The sequence below is a fragment of the Gadus chalcogrammus genome, chromosome 14, assembly GCF_026213295.1.
Source record: "Gadus chalcogrammus isolate NIFS_2021 chromosome 14, NIFS_Gcha_1.0, whole genome shotgun sequence".
Lineage (NCBI taxonomy): Eukaryota > Metazoa > Chordata > Actinopteri > Gadiformes > Gadidae > Gadus > Gadus chalcogrammus.
In genome coordinates, this window is record NC_079425.1 from 8,019,387 (window position 1) to 8,040,125 (window position 20,739).

The following is a 20,739-nucleotide window of genomic DNA, read 5'->3' on the forward strand; positions in this document are numbered from 1 at the left end:
ATTGGGCCTGTTTGAGGCTTCGCTTCTAGCCTTTGGCATGTTCAGGTGTGATGGATAGGTCTTGTCATAGCTATCACTGCAACAGCTGTTTTTGCAACAATGGCACCATTCAGTCTCCAAAGATTTAACATAGTTTGAGGCCTTCACGAGTCATAAAAAAACCTTCATATTGTCGACAATCCTTCAGGTGGTTTGCCAGTCGTGGATGATAGATAACAAGGTAAAAGCATAAAACAGGCTGGCTGATTGGTTGAACGATACAGAGTGGTTGAATGTCCAGTGGATCAATGTGGTGGTTGTCATAATGATGCACATTCGGTGTAGTAATGTGTACGTGATTTAGTTAAGCCGGTTGGGACCCTGGTTAGCTGAGTAGCTGCGTTGGATGGCTGACAAGCTTATTAACAGAAATAGCTGCATGAAGGCGCCTAGTGTTCCAAAATCACAACTCTAATTTTAGTTTAAATGTCAAACAGCTGCAGGATTCGTGTTTGTGTGTGTGTGTGTGTGTGTGTATATACACATATATACACTCACGCAAAGTGTACGGGTGTTTTGGGTGTGTGCAAGGTTTACATGTACATGCAGTCTTGAAAGGAAGAGTGGAATAACAACCAAAAGGGGGGTTGTGGAGAGACAGCCAGTGCTATGTTAGCGTGTGGCTCTCCACCAGTGAATTGACAGAGGATCAGTGCTGATTATACCTGCTGTCGGCCCCACTGACTGTTCTCCAGTGATGGAGCACATGTGTCTGTGCGCCTTACCATGTGTTTGGATGTCAATGTCTCTGTGGGCGTGCATGCATGAGTGTGTGTGTCTACACCTTTTTCTACTCCTTTATTTCATTTTGCTCTTCGGCCCCTTTCCTCTCGTTTTCTCCGCCTCCTCTAGCCGTGAACCGCACAACGCTCCTAGCTGTTCCCTGTATCTCTCCTAAGGAGGCTCTCGCTCCGTATTCGCTGGGAGACCTCGCTTTAAGGTCAAAAATCATTCGTGTTTTTTCTATACTTGCTATTTAGCTCCGTCCCTGCGCTACAGTAGATCAATGGAGTTGCTACGTGTCCTTCAATTTTTTTTCCCTTTGCTGAACACCCTCCTCGCCCACCTGTTATCACGTGTCGTCCCCTCCTCCGCCATCCACCGTTTCTTTCTCTCTCTCTCTACTTCTCCGACCGCCCTGCACGCCTCGCTCTCTCGGTCCGTCTCCGTCTTTTCTGTCCCTCAGTTTTGCTCCCCTGACTTTCCTCCTCCTTCTAAACCTTGGTTTGTTAAACCTTTCAAATGATGAAAAATGAGTGGGTATGAAATGACTGCCAATAGTGACTCATTATCTTCACCGTGTTGATTACATCAGTGGCACAATCTTGGTTTAATGGAAGCCTTTTTTTTCTTCATTTTTTCTGGATTTTTGCTCCTCTATGTTTGTCCTCTATTTGTCCCTGTTGTCAACTCTCTCCCTGCTTCTTCCATACAAATGTGTCTGTCAAGGTTTTATGGACCTTTATAGATCTTTGGTACCTTTTAGCTTTTTTTTAGGACACTTTTTGATGTTTTTTTTTTTCATAAATTATTAAACCTGTTCTTGGGTATGAAAAACAAACTACTCAAGGCAGATCTTCAATACGCCATGAAGAATGATTTGAAATACTAAATATGTTATTAATATTATAAAATGTATTGACATTGTTTGTCCCGGTATCATTTGAAATAATTAAAACAACTTCCCATCTATCTTCTATCATAATAACAATTAAGCACAAAGCTCTAGGTTCATAACTAAAATAACTTATCCATTATATATGTTCCTGCCTAATTACTGTGAGGTTCTGTAGATCTGTGACCACAACCTTCATCTGCCAATGTGAGGCAAATTGGACCAAAATGCTGTCCTTTGCTAATTCAACTAGATATTTTATGACTCTTTCAAGCTAAATGAGGAACCATCGTGAGACAGTAAATCTATTTTATTGTCTCTTCTAAGCTTTCAGGGTCAAGGGTTATCATCAATAGTGAATATACTTCAGCAATGTGACATGCTACCCTGTTTAAGCCTTTTCTGCGCCTGAAAGGGAGATCGGGCAAACCTGATTGGCTAATAGTCTTGTGATTTCCATCGAGGCAGACAGTATGACATCCCAAAATGGCTGTGTAGGGAATAGGCTGGGAAGGAGCTTCTTTGATAATTAAGACACGGAGAATGTTTCTTTTTCTTTTTTTTCCCATGGCACTCTCCCTGGTTGCTTTCTACAGATTTCATCATTTATCCATCTTATGTTGTGATTTCACCATCCGTTTACCACGTCCCTTCATATATAGATTCATTCTCTTCAAGTTCAAGGTTGTCAGGGTCTGCCTTGAGTTAACCACCGATTTCTTTGTAAATGTGCTGTTTCTCTGTCTCGTTGTCTCTAGGCTGTCAGGCTTCATGCTGCCTTCGCCGCTGGTCAGCAGTGGATCCATACTGGCCCTGTGGTTCACTACAGACTTTGCCGTGAGCGCACAGGGCTTCAAGGCAGTGTATGAAGGTAAGACAACAAAGTGCGGGTCTCTCGCTGGTTGCTGTGTTTGTGTGTGTTTGTGAAGCTTGTGTGTGTGTGCTCATGCCACACACTGATGAATGTGTGTGACCTTTTTGAGGGCTTATTAAATCTTGACAAAAGGAACTGAGAAACAAACGTTTATCTAGACTTGTATTCGATCATATATAGTTGCCTCAAGAACATGTTTACCTCTTTACACCATGCTGTCAATCAATATCAAATTAACATGACCACAAATTGAGGATCATACTTTATAACATGTGTTTTGCTTAATGCTATCAATGGATCCAAATTAATTGACACAAAATTATGAATCAGAGCATGTGTGTTTTGTGTTTGGATCACCATCATTATGACGGTTGCCGTGAGACTGATAAGATGATGAGAAGGATGTTGTACAGATGAAGATTTTCAGAAAGATTTGCACACACAGGTCCTGAACATCTATCTCCTGTATTATGCAGGGTGCAGAAGTGTGTGTGTGTTTTCGGAATCTCTTGAAAGGTCACCGTGATCAAGGTAATACATTTGAACCTTGGGAAAGAACATAAACACAAACACGTGCAAACACGCAGTCACGCACACATACACACACTAACAAACACACCATGATCCATTAGGCTTGTTTAATGGCTCATCTATGAATCATGAAGTCTTAATATCAACAATAGACATGAGAGAGGTTCGCCCTCACACCTGTGTCAGTCTGGGTTTTATGTGTTAAGGTGTGTGTATGTGAGAAAACCAATATCAATAATGAAAACATTAGAGTCGATTTTCACTATTTCATCAACATAAAAGTAACTAATGACTACTGCCAGTTGGAGAAAAAAATTAAGTTTCAAGAGATTCAAGTAGTTAATATTTGTGTTCATCTGGAAAACTGGTAAAATCGGAATAACGTGGGTATGCATAAAATCATTGCACTGTTGATTGCTCTTATCCTACCCTGCTGGGCTATCTTCAACTGGATCTTCATTTGCTGCTTTAATAAACATATCTTTAGAGCTTGATATCCATATAAGGTATGATGGATTGGAATTGTCCAAGAAGGCAATAGATTTCCTCCTGTGTTTCGTGTCTTTATATATACTGTATAAATAAATATATCGATACACTTATATGTGTATATATATATATATTTGTCTATAGATATACAGTTTATATACTGTGTATATATATATATATATATATACACTAACCCTAAAACCATAGTCTATTTTATGCTTAGCCGATACCAAGATGTCTACCCCATTTGAGTCTTGCTTATTTGTCATTTGCTATCGAAAATACCAAATCAGAACAAAATCTAACTTTTTTCAGAAATGGTGAGATGGCTTTTTTTATTTAAATATAATTTGAACGAAAGTCATAAAACTTGGAAAAGCACATTATCTCTGACGGATTGTTGTCAGCTATGCTTCAATCATCCGCCAAACATTCCAGCCCACAGGTTGTGACGCACAACATCACACGCACACACAAACACGTACACGCAAACACACTCACACACAGAAACAACCACACACCACGTTAAGCTAATTAGTGTCACAGTACAAGCTGCTATGGTGTGTGGTATTTGTGTGTGTGTGTGTCTTATTTGTGTGTGCTCATACGCGTGTGTATGTGTGATATGCTTTGTATTTCTACAAGGCTGCTGTTCAGCCCTGGGCCTTGCTTTTTACTATCAATTCATCCTTCTTTCTCAGTTCCACTTTCAACGCCGCACTTAACCCTCACCTCACCTTTACTCTAGCTCTCATAAGTCATTCTCTCTTCTTTCCATCCGTCTTTACCCCTCCATTGGGCCCTCGTCTGTTGCTTTGTTGTTCTATTGGCCCCTAGCATAAAAAGGCTGCTCCTCCACCCCTATCAATGTAGATGTTCATATGAGGAAATCGTTTTGTTCTGTCTGTATTTCATCACGGCAGGCTGCATGGAGTCATGCGGCCCAGCACTGGCAGACTGATAACACCTAAGAGTGCCAAAGGAGAGATGGAAGGGTTGGTGCTGGCGGGGTTGAAATGGTCGGGAGAGGTGGGGCAGGCAGGTGATGTGGTGGGTGGGCGAGGGAAATAAAGCTGTAAGTGGTACCAAGCAGAGGACCGATACAGAAAACAGGAAAGTCTGCAAAGCACCTTAGCAAGGCCAGATAATCATCAATTAATTTCCCTCCGAGCGGTGTTGGTTTGTGTTCATGGAGCACAAAGAGAGAGAGGGAGTGTTGGAGATAGAAAGGGAGAGGCAGACGGAGAGATTGAGTTGGAGATAAAGTATTTTTTAAGGAACTAGGGTAGGATGAGAGAGGGGGAAGGATGTGAAGAAGACAAGGCAAGGACAGCAGGAGCTATCAGCGTATATGTCTCCCTAATCCTGTTCCGGCATGTACTTTGCTCATAAATATATAAATTGTTTCTAGTAAAAGTAGGATATTGTATGAATCATGAAGATTTACCAAAAACGCAAAAAATACCTAAAATGTGTGTGTGCTTGGAATTAAGGGATCTAATGCAAAAGTAATTTGGAATTGATAATGTGAATGGATATGGTCTAACATTTTTCAAAGTGATAACTTTGTCGTATACGTGAGATGTTTTTTTTGATGTATGTTACATAGCAGACATCGAGAAACATCCTATGGCCATTTCAGGAACTAGTACATCTGTATTACACACATTTGTAAACATTGATTAATAGTAGTAGTAAGACAGATTTAGTAAATCAATCAATGCAATAATATAAAACGGATGACAAATAGCATGCACAAGATACAAAGTGTTTGAACATGATTTGTCGATTCCAACTGTGCCCCTTGTGCGATTCAGGAAACATCATTGAGTGTGCGCTTCGATTATCAGCATGGAAACACAAATGTATTTGAATCCTAATATGTTTGTGTGATTATTTCTGCTCTGTGATTTCGATTTTGATTCAAAGTGCATTTTTAAGGTAGACTATCTTCAGCCAATCAGGATGTCAATTACTTTAGCCAATCACATTCTGTCTATAGTACAGGTTTTATTATGCGTATAGAGTGTATCAGCTGCTACGTCCTTGAAGCGTTGGCTGCTGCAGACATAGTGCTCTACATCCATAAATGTGATCATCTTGGAGGAAGGAGCGTTTACATGTGTGTGGCACTTTTACGAGATTATGAAATCTTAAAAGCTTTAGGAAGATATTTTTATGTTGAGCAAGTATGTTTGGACACACAGTTTTTTCAAGGTATTATCTGTCCCTCTAACTTTTTTAAACCATCTGACCTTGTCTTCCATGCCTAACAATTACCTCCTTTGTAACATGTATCTCGCATCTTGTTCTACATACATTTCAGAATCATCACAAAATGGTGAATGAGAAGAGAGGTTTCGTCACTTCACACAGTTTTGTCAAACAAACACCACTTCATCAGATGCTGTTTATGGAAAGTTCATAAAACAAGTACTTCACTTTATGTTGAACTTCAACATATCATAAGGATATGCGATGTTATTTACAGATAGAAAATCCAGGTGTCACAGAAAGCACAGGGCAGAAGTAGAAATGAACAGACCTTTGAAGTGGTCTTTATTACATGTGTAATGCTAAATTATTGGAGCTTAACTGTACATTAATGCAGTAAATTAACACTTAAAAAAGTTACAAAAGTCTAGGAGCATGGATGAAGGAGTATTTAACTGAAATGGTCCACCGGACACGAATGGTGGCATGGATGAAGGAGTATTTAACTGTAATGGTCCACCGGACACGAATGGTGGCAATTTGATTATTTACATTTTCAAACATTGCTGAAATGGTCAGTTCCGAACGCTGTGAGCGATGCAATGGTAAAGAAGATGAGGACGGATACATATCACAGTAGTTCTAGGTAAATAAAGAAATAAATACACAAGCTCACAACTGGTTTTATATGCATTTAAAGAGGAGAGGATTCTGCTCGCACAAGAAGCTGGAGCTTTATTAGGTGCTGGATGCCAATGAACCAAAAGTTTATACCAAGCTTCATCAAGCTCATTTGTCCGTTCTTAAGTACACAACATAAACGGCATGCTGCTCTTTGCCAGCTGCTCTAAAGCCACATCAAAATCAACCTTATTTTTGTTAGACGACAAACCTCTGAACCTCATCACCGCTGAAGGATGTGTGCGTTGCGTTGTTGACATCCGCTACGACAACGACGGATTACAAGGAAGGCTCTTGTGTGATGTGAGATGGGGTGGCATCGTGTATTACGCACTTGGCATTCCACGTACCTTCAGCCTGACAAGATCCACCCTGCTGGAAAAACTCTATCGGATTGTCTTTATCCTGAATGCTTGTTGTTGGGTTTAGCCTAATTCGTCGGATTCAGCAAAAGAGGGGCTTTTTCCACAACAAACAAAGCAGATCATTAAGGGGAAGGAAATAACACTAACAGCCTAGGTCACTGCTGTCACATTTAGTGTGTGTGTGTGATAGAGGGCAAAAGAGGGAGGGAGGAATGGAGGGAGGATGTGTAGGATCAGAGGATAGGAGAGAGTCACAGAGAAAAGGCAGCGAGAAGTCCATTCCACCATTAGGCCGTATCGACTGCCACGCCACAGGAAGCTCTCCACAAACACACACACACACACACACGAGTATATAAGTGGCAAGCTGTACTTATGGAAGGCAGCAGCAGTCAGCATTATCGACCCCCAGCCCATGGTACAGCCCACTCCAACTCGCATGTTTATGTGTGTCACTGTGTGTATTTGATTCCCTCGTAGAAGGACGCCGTGACCACCCTCATCAGAGCAGCCGTTTATCCCTTCTGTGGATGTAGACCACCCGTTCCAGTCCCCCTTCCCCTCCCTCCCTCCCTCCCCCTCTCCCCCTCCCTCCCCCGGCTCCTCGTAGTGAGGCTGTAATCAACTTCCCACCGTGTAGGGTAAAGTCAATATGACCTCGTGGTGGATAGAGCAGCTCACTCAAGTCTGTTCCCCTCACAGGTGGGAATCCCCCACGCTGAACCCAACGGCTGCGTCCGTACTGCCCCCTCGCTTTTAACCTTCAAAACCAGGATTATGGATTTTGGGATGCACAGACCTGTAGAACTGGTTAGTTTGGGCAAGGTGCCAGTACCATATGTCGCCCATTATCGGTTAACTTTAGCAGATGAACGCGCTCGCTGAGCCACTTTTTAACCGCCGTGGCGGTTGCGAGAGCGCCCGAGCCCGGATCTGGCAGGCATATGGGAACCCAACGGTTTAATACCTTGCTGAATTGCTCTTGGAAGTTGCTTTATTTTTTTAAAAGAGGTGTTTATATCACCAGGTTTAAATAAAGCTGAACAAACAAGGGAGAGGCTGGTGCTTCACTGAACGTCATGCTTGTGAGAAAGGGAGTTCATATCGAGAGAGCGGAATTGAGTGAACACAAGATCCTCCTTTGTGCGGCACATCGTTTACTTTCAAGTGCTGAATCGTATTCCCGTGCTTCCATTATGCTCATGGAAAACAAACAGAACAATAACTTTGACCCAATTTAGCTGTCACCATCAGTCAGATTCTGGAGATCAGGGGGAGATGCGATCGGAAGGAAAGTTCTTAATTATTTCGTCCATTAAGTGACCTTTTCATTGACGGAAAATCTACTTCTGAGTCATTGCTTTTGCAGAAGACAAATCAGCTGTAGTTGGCCATAATTCATGTTTGTAAAATATTAGGAATCCGTTTTAACTCCATCCATTATCCCCGTCCATCGTCCAACTCACTTCAGCTCCCTCTGCATTGTGCTGTGTGGGATGTATACACAGGAATCTCTGTTTGTGATCACTGTCGGGCTTTCTTCCATCTTCCATGCACTTCCATTCATTAATTGTCCTTATTCCTTGTCACACATCCTTGTAGTTTTCTACTCTGGGCTGTTCTTTCTCTCTCTCTCTCTCTCTCTCTCTCTCTCTCTCTCTCTCTCTCGCTCTCCCTTACTCGCTCTCTCTCTCTCTCTCTCTCTCTCACTCTCACTCTCCTTTCTCTCTCTCTCTCTCTCTCTCTCTCTCTCTCTCTCTCTCTCTCTCTCTCTCTCTCTCTCTCTCTCTCTCTCTCTCTCTCTCCATGTAAATGGTGAATACCATCAAAGGGAAAGAAACAAGAAATCACTAGAAAAATCTCTGGTTATCATCACTTTATATCCCGCTGGAAAAATGACCCAGAGCATAAGTCAATGAAGCTGTTATAACTTGGTCATTCCCTTGTCTGTTAATTTAAGTAACTTTCATATTTTCTTTTTCTTTTTGTACTTTTTCCCGTTCTTGTGTAAGACCTAGAAATGGGTCACAGTTCAGCATGTCATCACGCGACTGACACAAATGAACCGGCCCAGGGCAGTGAGCGACAAGATGATTGGAATATAATGCAGCTGCAACTCTTCTTTAAAACACTTATCATCCACTTATCATAAAAATGGTATCAGCTGTGCTCATAGGGTTCAGCTCATTTCAGTGAATTCATATATTATGATGACATCAGAAACCCCACGTGCTCTCCCTGTCACATCCAAAATCATATCATCTTCAGTTCTCAAAATGACACTGATGACGTTTGCATTCATTTTAATATGCAAATGTCGCTAGTTAATTTAACTAGTTTGGATAACGCAAATACTGAAATACGTTTCGGGAATCGATCGATGCAGAACCGGAGGGAATTCTGTGTCTAAATAGCATTTCCCAAATGTCGACTCCTGATTCCTCTATGGGCACCATAAACAAGGTTGCCACATAATCAATTTCACCCCCATGTTTTCTCCAACTTGGGCTTGGCCATAGGAGCATCCATTGATTTCTGATGCCATTGAATTCAGTTAATGCTTATGTAACAGTTTTTCTTTCGAGTCAAAGTCCATTTTCTCTGAGGGAGGGGGAGGCTGGGGTAAGGGCCTTCGTTCCATTTATTCCATCAGGCATCCAATGAGGTGCCCTGTTCTGATGCACCGCATGATAGCTGTGGTTACAGTGATGTGGAGGAGTGGCAGCATTCTATCAGGGAAGAACTAAATCCATTGTCATCATATTACAGGGGGGGAGGAATGCTTCTGCTTTCCGTGTTTTGGGTGTCCGTTGGATCACAGGAGTGTCCCTATTGATTGTTTTGTCTGATGACAGGGGAAATTGGCTTCTTGATGTGGATGCTGATAGTCTATACTTAGTGATAATTAAATTGTCATGTCAGCATAATGGATTCATCTTTTGTTGCCATGGCTGCATTTACCAAAATGTCCCCTTTGTTTTGTGAGTTGTTTTTTTTGTATTGGGGAAAAATATTACACAATTATGCACAGTTCCTATAGAGTGCTTGTAATAATGGACATAAATAGTAAATGAAAATGATATTCAGTGATCAAATAATGGACACAGTGTATCGCCATTTTCATAAATTGTCCCACCTATTGCTCTATTAATGAATCTAGTATAATATGCTTCTGCCGTGCTGTATAATATTAAGTTTGACACTGTGGTGATAACAGTGGAACCTTTTGAAAATTAATTAGTAGTAAGTAACAGGAATAATAATTAGCAAATTAATAACAAATCAAAAGACATAGGCATTTTGTGTTGAAGCATTTGGAGAATAAAGGTATTTATTAATAGTTTGATCACATGTACATCAAAGTAAGATCAATTTATAGCAGCTCATTGAGTTATGCGACGGGTCATATTTTCAGCGTGATATAATTGATAATAACCACCGATTTTTCTACAGATTTCTTGTTTATTTCCCTGTGATGATTTTCACCATTTACATGGTGAGAGAGAGAGAGAGAGAGAGAGAGAGAGAGAGCATTATTGGGTATCATTGAACACATACCATGGCTTATGTATCTTTTCATAATGAATACTCCTTCACTGAACGTCACCTATTATTCCCGCTGTGCACTAGAGCAGAGAGCAGGGGAGGGGAGTTGACGCTAGCACATTTGGATAATCCATCCAAGATCAAAAGCTATCTCACAACTTGCAACGCCAGAGTTAGTGATCTAAATCTCTAAGGACAGCTGTACCAGAAAGCTGTGTTTTCCGTTTTCTTATAAATATATATTCTTTTCTTATTATTCTTTTTTCTACAGCCGCATGCAAAAGCATGGTTGTATATATATATATATATATATATATATATATATATATATATATATATATATATATATATATATATATATATATATATACATATATATTTGTATATGTATACATATTTTTATCAATAACAATTCCAGATTCATTGGGTCTTCGTCCCGATTCACCTTCATCACCGTGATTGGATTTAAGCTCTCTACCCTTTTCACAGTAAGTTATTTTAAAACCAACGCATTGCTGAATGTCTGCAAATGCTGAGGACACTTTCAGAGGCAGCAGGTGAACGCTGAGAGTTGTGTGTGCGTGTGTGTGTATGTGTGTGTTACTATGAGAGAGAGAGAGAGAGAGAGAGAGAGAGAGAGAGAGAGAGAGAGAGAGAGAGAGAGAGAGAGAGAGAGAGAGAGAGAGAGAGAGAGAGAGAGAGAGAGAGAGAGAGAGAGAGAGAGAGAGAGAGAGAGAGAGAATGTGGCTGCATTAGTTATGGACAACAACAGCCAAAGGAGAGTAGGTGAGAGAAGTGCTTCTAAGGGAGACTTGAGTGTGGGGGGGGCATCACTTAGCGCAGTGAAAGAGAAGGGCAGGGGGGGGGGGGGGCAGATGAGGTGAGACAGGGTGGGAGGTGGGTGGTGTGTGTGTGTGTGGGGGGGGGGTTGAGGAAGAGGTAAAGGAGGTAGACATGGTTGGAAGAGGGAAATAGTAGAAATGAGCACAAAAAAGAGCCAAGGAGACTTGAGGGAGGGATGCAAAAGAAGGAAGCAAGGAGGGAGAGAGAGAGAGGGAGAGCGGCCGCACACAAGAGTGGACTGGAGAGACACAAGCGGGCTGCCCTGTAGAATACCAAGCACTTTAGAGAGAGAGAGAGAGAGAGAGACAGAGGGGAGACAGAGAGAGAGAAAGGGGGGAGAGAGAGAGAGAGAGAGAAAGAGAGAGAGAGGAGGGGGAGAAAGACAGCGAAGCCGCCACTGAATACCAAAGAGTGGATACATGACGAGAGGTTTTGAGCTTGTATGCCCAGGACAATTGGCCTTGTTAAAGTGAAAGCCAGTGACCCAGCCTTGTTAGGCTGGTTCACTGGTTGGTAACCTGATTGGGACGTATTGTATGAAGTATTTAGCTGTAACATTTTTTAACCATTTTTAAACACAATCAATGGCAAAATGATGTTGTTCTGCATACAGTGGAAATAATTACTCGATTATGATGGCATAGTCGAAAGGGGACTTGGAAATTGGTGGAAACGTGTAGAGAATTGATCTCCACAAGAGTAGGGATATTGTTTGAGACAGGGCCATGGAGGATGGAGACGATGGCAGTGGAGGTGATGTAAGCCAAGCCAAAGTGGAGGGGAAAATGTGGAAAGATGAACTGACTCCAAGAATCAAGTCTGCGTCGCTAAACTCATACCTTTCCCCAAGATGACCGAGGTTTGAGATGGATTTCTATATAGGGCACACATCCCTGTGGTATTTACCCGTGCGCGCGCACACACACACACACACACACACACACACACACACACACACACACACACACACACACACACACACACACACACACACACACACACACACACACACACACACACACACACACACACACCTACCTCCCTTGGGCAAAATCAGTGTCACTTAGACTTCTACAGACCCGAGTTTGAGACATACCGAGGAAATGTCACGTTGCCTCAGCCATAGCCGACCAGGAGCGGTGGCTAAAGATACATGTATGGAGGGAGTCTCCCGACAGGTAGGCGACGGGAGAAATAGACAGGGAGGTGGCACGAAGGACGACGACGCGGTCACAAAAAAAGAAATTCCAAAAGAAGGAGACATAAATCTCCATTCGTACATATATTTGTTATATGGTTTTCTCTCCTTTTCAGTCTTTCCTGTCCTTTTGTAGGCAACCTCCCTTTGCCGCCACCGTAAAACCTCACCCAACACACCCTTCTCTCCCCTCACATCTGTCCTTTCAGGACCGGCTCTCCTCCCTCAGTCCCGCTACGATCCAGATGAAAGCCCTTAGTTTGGATGCGTTCTGACATCTCATTACGGATCCCCACTGACGTACGGCATAGAAGGATAAGTGTCTGTGACCCCCCCCCCGCCCGCCCCCCCCCCCCCCAACCCACCGTCTTGGGTCGCCACGGCTTGAAACTAACTGGCGCGCTTTGCTACGGCCGCTCCTTGATGTCTGCCAGCGTTATGGAGCCGTCAAACTTTGCAGTTCGCCAGCCCGCTGACTACTGGCAAGCAGACAAATACTCCCGTCGTGAAATCGACGTCAACAAATCAGTGGAATGGCTTATTCTTTTTTTCTTTAAAAGAAAACATATTGCCCCCACCCAAAGAAATCGGAACAGCTAATAAAAAATATTTTACCGTTGCCAAGACACATGCTTTTATAAATGAGGCCATTAGGTGGTGTGCAGTTTTCTGATGTTATTTTTTCACAATTTGGTTAACAGCATTTTTATGCCCCTGAGGTCTGATTTTGGATTTGAACATTGGGCAGACAGAAGAATGAGTCAAATGAATCAAATGAAATGCCTATAATGGAACAGCAATGTAGCACTTTCAACGGCAAGTAAATATGAGTTTCACAGCAACATTTGTTTTCAGGCCAGTGCAGACATTTACTTAAATAACCCCCACAGGAAAATTGCTTTTCTGAGATAATGTACTAAATAGAAATTACTGCTGACTGCAGGAGATTGTCCAGAAGTGCGATTTTGAGAGTAAACCCAAACAACAATGCTATTTGGAGTCAAAAAGCTAACTGCAGCACTATTGCCATCCTCGGATTCCTACTAATACTTGGCAGCCAAAGAAAGGGTTTGTTGATAAATATTGTGGAGCCACAACACATTTTTTTATGGTCTCACAAATCAGACTTTAGATTATTAATCAAAAGCCTTTAGATTATCTAAAGTCTTTGAGGTTCATTTGTATTAGATAGCAGACTAGCTAAAATCGGTGTGAATGTAATGTTTCATTTCCTTTCATTTCATATTTTTTCATCCATTCATGTTGCTGGGGGCGGGGATCTGTGTGTGTAATTGGCAGTGCACACAAACTAAGCCAGCAATGGTAAATCAAAATTATCCATAGCCGGGGGGATGACCAGCTACAATATCCTCTCCGGACACAAACGTTCTTCGGCAAAATGTCTGTAAAGTGGCAAATAAACACAGTGTAGAAAGACACTTATGAAAATCCTTTGCTGAGCGCTCCTTCTTGCAATTCACCAAATAATTATCTCTAAATACCGGAAACAGGACAATATCCGCCCCAGAGGTTCTGCTGTAGCCAAGTAGGACTGCTGGATCTCAGGTTATTTATAATCAAAATGTTACCATTCTGATCACTGGCCAGCAGGGCGGTGACAGGTGGACCGCCAGTTGAACGGAACAGGCTTTGGATCTTGCCCATACCCATCAGACACTCTGACAACACCTCACGTTTAAATGTTTCCTTATCAAGGTGCTTGACACCATCTGCCACAGCAGACGCCGTGGCAATGATGAATTTCAAAGGACCTTGGTTTTCAGTTTGCCAATTTTGAGTGGCATAGATGGAGAACCTGACTGGCAAGATGCATCAACATTAAATCACCTTAACAAAAGCAAATTACTGAGGCACCGTATAGTTAATTTATAACCGTCTGTTCAGGCTTGGGTTGTAAAAGCGTAAACTATGAAAAATGTATTAAAACGTACATACAAAGAATTCATCTCACTTCACTCAATGACTCACTCAATGATTCATTCACTCACTCACTCACTAACATCAGTGACATCACACACTCGCTCTCTCTTTCTCTCCCTTTCTCCCCTCTCTCCATCCCTCTCTCCCTTGCTCTCCCTCTCCCCTCTATCCATCTCTCTCTCCCTCTCCCCTCTCTCTTTCTCCCCCTCTTCCAAACATACACTTTGCTGGACTTCTTATGAAATGAAACTTCAAAAACTATTTCACTACTTTGATGTGTTGCACAGAATGTGCAATCACTGTATTTCCTCTCCCTGCTCCTCCTTTCCTGTCCACCCTAACCTACAGACCCACCTAGACAGCCGCAGCGCATACAAAATATGCCAGGGCCATGCACTACATCTTAATAAAAATACATTCCGTATGAAAATTGATATTTACTTTCAACTACTTTGTTCATGCTCGCCTCCATGAAAATGGAGGCGATTGCTGCCGCAGCTTTTAAACATTTAGTCATCAACGATTTTCCACCGACTAGGTACGTTTTTCCATGTTTTAGAAAAGATGTAAAGTAATATTACGGCTGAGAAAATGCCAGCAACTCGGCTATCAACAAGCAAATGAGGATCCTCTTCAAGCATTCACCAGAGATGTTCCTAACCCTGTCAGTGCCATTGTAGATCTTGAAGATAACTTGGGGTTAGCTGTCAAGATGTCCTCACATAGAGTTTAAACACTCTGGATTATCTTGTATTCTTTTATACGTTTTTTTTTAAATACTTCTGCCCTTAGCCTGTCTGTATTTTTTTTACAGAATGTTTAAAAAAATATCAGTATTTTTAAGCAAATGGCCTTGCTATTTCCAAGTTTTATGAAGTGATTAATTTTAAGATGTTGTTCTCACCTTGTCATTTGATTGTTAAAGCCAGCATAGCTGTTGAATTATGCAGTTAACATTTGTATTTTTAGACAAAAAGCCACATCTGGGTTATGAAGAAAAGATGTAGAACTTCCTCAAAAGCACACAAGCAATTTGCAGTTCAGAATGTTGTTTTTTATTATGTACAAAAAGGCAAATTAATGAATGGAGCCATCATTCCATCATGATAATAACTTTGTCATATGTTTTTGTCTAGGTAGGTTGAATGATGATATCGTAGGAAGATTTCTACTTGAATAAAATATGCCAGAATCCCTCAAAGGGAAACTGCTCCTGTCCTGTCAACAGTGTGGTATTTACTCCTACCAAACTAGATTACGCAAACAAACACATAAATGACAAATCACAATACTATACACACATTTTATTGGAAGGAATTTAACCTTACAACCAAAAAGAAATCCCTGACATAAAATATATCCATGCACACGCAAACACAAAAAACACACAGAAGGAACACCCAAACGGCACATGCACACACATACATATGCACTATTCCCCTTTTATTATCCCACATAATCACACACACCTAGAGATATTAATCATAGTTGAATTATAATATATATTATAGTTCATTATCCAACATAACAGGGGCTATAAATCATCCTTACACAGCTATACCGGTGTGTGTGTGTGTGTGTGTGTGTGTGTGTGTGTGTGTGTGTGTGTGTGTGTGTGTGTGTGTGTGTGTGTGTGTGTGTGTGTGTGTGTGTGTGTGTGTGTGTGCACGTGCGTGCGTGCGTGTTTGTGTGCACGTGCACAGGCTCACCGCTGTGTGTGTGTCTGAATTGCATATGCAACACAAAATGTCTTAAGACTAATATCTTGGTAAGACTGTAACTGCTGTTGCACACCACCGATGAAGTGTTTTTGCCAGTGGATAAACAGCCTTCCGGCCCCGCCCTTGTTGTCTCACTGGATGTTTTATGTGTCATTTCGATTCACATTCACCTACCGGGCCTCATGTTGTACTTCATGTATCATTCCCTATCTACAGTATGGGTAGGCCTACCCATACCTACTCCCATTAAGACAGTGTGGACAATGCAGTGATCATACAGCACACTTTTTATGTTTGAACACGCATGGGTTTTATAGTAATGTACCAATATTTTACAAAGGTTGACACTTATGGTTGTCATTATTTTATTGCTTTTTTTACATGGCCGTCCTTGTGTGCTTTTATGTTAATAACCTAAAACATAGGATAAGTGCATGGGCACATCTCATGCGAGTCCCGCAAATAGATGCTAGTGGATTGCGTGTAACCCTCAACAATGTCATCGACAGAAACTCACACATGCACACGCACACACACATGCACGCACACAGTTTTTTTATGTTCTTCTTTGACTGAATGGGACCAAAACAACATGTTCCAAATGACTAAATCATTTGAAAACGAAACTTAACAAAAAAACATAACATTGTTTGACACACAATCAATGGCAGATAAACATGGTATATTCATATTTCAGCACATGCACTTTTCAATGGATTTCCTTCTGTCCTCTCTTTCTTCACAAAGACACATGAGCGCGCACACACACACACACACACACACACACACACACACACACACACACACACACACACACACACACACACACACACACACACACACACACACACACACACACACACACACACACAACAATTCTTTGATTCATTAACTATTTTGGTCCATTCATCCATCTCTCGGTGGAGGGTGAAGGGCGGGTGGATGAAGGGAAGGAGTGATGGGGTTGAGGGGGATAAGCTGGATAGAGAAACACAGGGAAGAGGGGAGGGGAAGCCCGACAGAGACACTGGATGGGGGCGGGCGGGGGGGTCTGTGAGTAAGACAGTTAGAGGAATAGATTTACAGTGGGATGAATGCAGAGGTTTTAAGACATTCACAGAGCAAGGGAGGGGAATAAGGGAAGATGGGCACATTAGCAGGGAAATTAAACGGAGAAATGGAGGGAGACAGAGAGCGGGGTATACGTACATGACGCGGTGCCCAGTGGTCAGCAGTGGTATTACACATCTTCAGCTGATTCCACTGCTGGGTCCGTTGGGGATTTATTTTCTATTTTTTTCTAATAGATTGGTTTCCCTGGTTCCTTCAACAACCACATTAGATCAACCATGTTAACAAATGGTTACTTTCTTTGATGAAATAATTATTTCACTAGGGAATAAAATAAAGGTGAAATAAAAGGAACACAGAACTGACCAAACGTGGGTTTTGTCCAATAAGGGAAAAGCAAAAACGCCTTGGAGAGTTTTGAGGAAGGTATCTCTGAGCCCACACAGAAGTGATCAATATTTAACGAGACATGACCCGAACGCCTCTTTCGGCAGCTCAAAACACATTTTCGCGGCCACAAAGCGTTTCACAGAAAGAAATGGGAACATTTAGAAAAGAGTTCAAAAAAGCCACCTGAAGGACCAAAATACGTATTTCTCTTAATTTCGGTTTATTTAATTGCTACATTGATTTGTGTATTTTCACACTCATCGTCAAAGCAACCATAATTAAAGAGAGAGAGTCCAAGGAAGAGGCGGGCTGATCCTAAGTTGAGGTTGTGTAATATTGTCAGGAGGGACTTGAACACAGTGCCTATTTAAAGCTACAGCACACTGTTGATGGAGGCACCATTATGGGAATCCACATCATTCTGACAAATTTGGAACTCCCCTGTCAGCTTGTTTGCAACTTTAATTCTTTATTTACGGTTCACATCCCACAGTATGATCTGTTCGCTGTGTGCATGATGCTTGTTGACGTTTGTGCAAGTGTGTTTTGTTTGCCAATGTTGCACACACACAATTTACTTTCGACTCCAAAAATTAAGCGTTGACAAGAACAAGTTAGACACCGCAAGCAATTGAGCTTGCAGTAGTGGAACTTAACCAAGTAATTGGTGAACCACCTTATGTCAAACATATTGCACCATCTCCAACACAAGTCATGTTTCTGCATAGCATTTTCTCCCAAACAGACTCCATTATAAAATCAACGGTTTTATCAATAAAGAGCCCATCTGGAGGGAGAGGACAAATTAAATATCTTGAAACGTTTTTTAACACTACATATGGTACGTAAACAAGAATCATGTGTCTTTTTTAGCTATTGCATAATTACTGAGTTTAATGGTGATAAATACACCTTCACTAAACATTTTTGCAAGGTTTGATAAGAGAAACATTGTCACAATATAAATAAAGGTCTCCTAAAATGCCCTTTTTTATTCTCTGAGGATCACATAAAGTAGATAAATATAAATATTTGAACAATGTTTTCCGGCACTGTTCTGCCGAATCCCCCATCGGTACCGACGCTCACAGCGTGATGTGATGTGGGTGGTTTGGACACAGTATTGGAAGGATTTAGCATATAAAGACCTGTGTGAAGGCAAACAGGCAATCTGCAGCTTTATATCAGGACTTAATATGAAGAATAACTGTCAAGGACTTACAGCATGTTTGTTTTCATCCACATTTGAATGGATTCTTTGTCGTATGTCAGGTAAAAAAATATTTGACGTACCTTGTTTGTCAGCATTCCACCAACAGGGGTGTGATGATATGAAATAATCTCAATTTATGAGATAATTTAAAATGCGTGATATATTCTTAGGCTTATGTATCATGTATTTTTAAATGAAATGGAAGAGATATACTCTTCCTCTTCACATTTCACACCATTAAAACTGATAAGAGTACTCCACATCATTTACAGATCTGTAGAAAGAATGACTAGCCGTAGAGCATACCTATTGTGGATTCAACAGCCGCGGGAAACCACTTTAAAACATTTCCTCCCCCTTTACACCAGGAATATACATTGGGATGCACCACAGATATCCTCATTGTTCTGGTGTTTGATAGTGTGTTGTGGACGGGCCGGTGTGTGGGTGTGTGTTGGAGAGAGTGAGGGTTGGCCCCTAAGCACCTGTTGTTGACACACTGTTCTGTTGACAGCTGAGTCATCAGTATTAGTTCACCATGTGCCTCTTGTTCTCTCTCTCTCTCCATCACTCACTCATTCACTCATGCATGCATGCACTAACTCACTCAATCACTCACTCTAACACACACACACGAACGCAAGCACACACACACACACACACACACACACACACACACACACACACACACACACACACACACACACACACACACACACACACACACACACACACACACACACACACACACACACACACACACACACACACACACAGACACACACACAGACACACAGACACACAACATTTGCAAAACAAGATTCACAAATGTATTTCATTAATGACATTTCTCTAGTCTTGTATAAAAGCCTTGTATGCCTTTCATGAATTCCGAATGTGTGTATGATTTATTTTCATTAAAATGAGAAATGTCTGCACACATCTGAAAATATATTTAAAAAAAATGATATACACGAGAGAATCCCATTTGATGATTTTGTCATTTGTTCCATATTTATTTGTATTTATTATTTATTTTAACTACCCAGGCTTTTTTAAATCTATCCCAATGTCTTTATATCTTTTCTTCATGTCCTATCCCCAAACTATAGCCTATATGAAAAACCTTATTTTTTCCACATAGCGCTGCCAAAAAACCTGTTTCAGTAAACAACATATCTCTGGGGATTAGCACAGGATGACGGCCATCTCAGGCATGTCAACACAGGCATTTACATGCCTGAGATTTTTATAGTAGTAGTGCAGGATTATGTCGTACTTTTTTTTTAAAACTTTTTTTTGTTTAGTTTTTATTTTCATCTTCCAGATTAAAAAAAAGCTACCTGTGAATATTGCTTTGGCACCTTTGTGTGTTCTGGCCATCTGTAATCTGTGTGCAGCTATTGGGCCTTACTAACTGATTTAACACTTGCGAAATGATCATGAAAAAAACAAACACTGGGGTGACCCAACGTTTATTTATTTTGTTTACTTTTTTTAAATAGCTAGTAAATCCGGGTTAGTAAATAGCTTTATTTAAAAGTTTCCTTTTTCCTTTTACCTTTCATTTCAAAGCAAGTCATCCGTGACTTGCTTTGGAAATTCAATCCAGCCTTTGATGTGTGATCAATGATTCTTATTGTTCACAGCAAAATATGAGGTAATGAACACAGCAGTTTTATCCACCCTCACACTTACATCTCCAAACTATCACATTTTTACTAATTTCTTGAAATATATATTTATATATATATATTTTGAAAAGTGAAAAGTATGAAAAATATGAAATGGCCTTTCATTTAGCCCCAATTTGACAATAATACATGTATAATGCATGCCATATGACATCTTGATATGGCACATGTAGCAAAATAAGATACTTCATAATAACTGTATTATAAAGAGTCTCCTGATGTGTGTCCAAAAATAACACATTCACACACAGCAGTTTGCCAACCTGTGATCTCTCATGTTTAAATAGCCCTTTTATCACGCAAACACGGGAGCG

General features: G+C 41.1%; 1 protein-coding gene across 1 annotated transcript in view; it reads left to right on the top strand.

Annotated features, from left to right (window-relative positions):
• Positions 1–20,739, top strand: part of LOC130403319 (CUB and sushi domain-containing protein 1-like) — a 295,164-nt gene that overhangs the window by 100,339 nt on the left and 174,086 nt on the right. Inside the window, exon 3 of the mRNA XM_056607623.1 lies at positions 2,413–2,525. Within this exon, the coding sequence (XP_056463598.1) occupies positions 2,413–2,525 (113 nt within the window). The remainder of the gene's footprint in view (positions 1–2,412; positions 2,526–20,739) is intronic.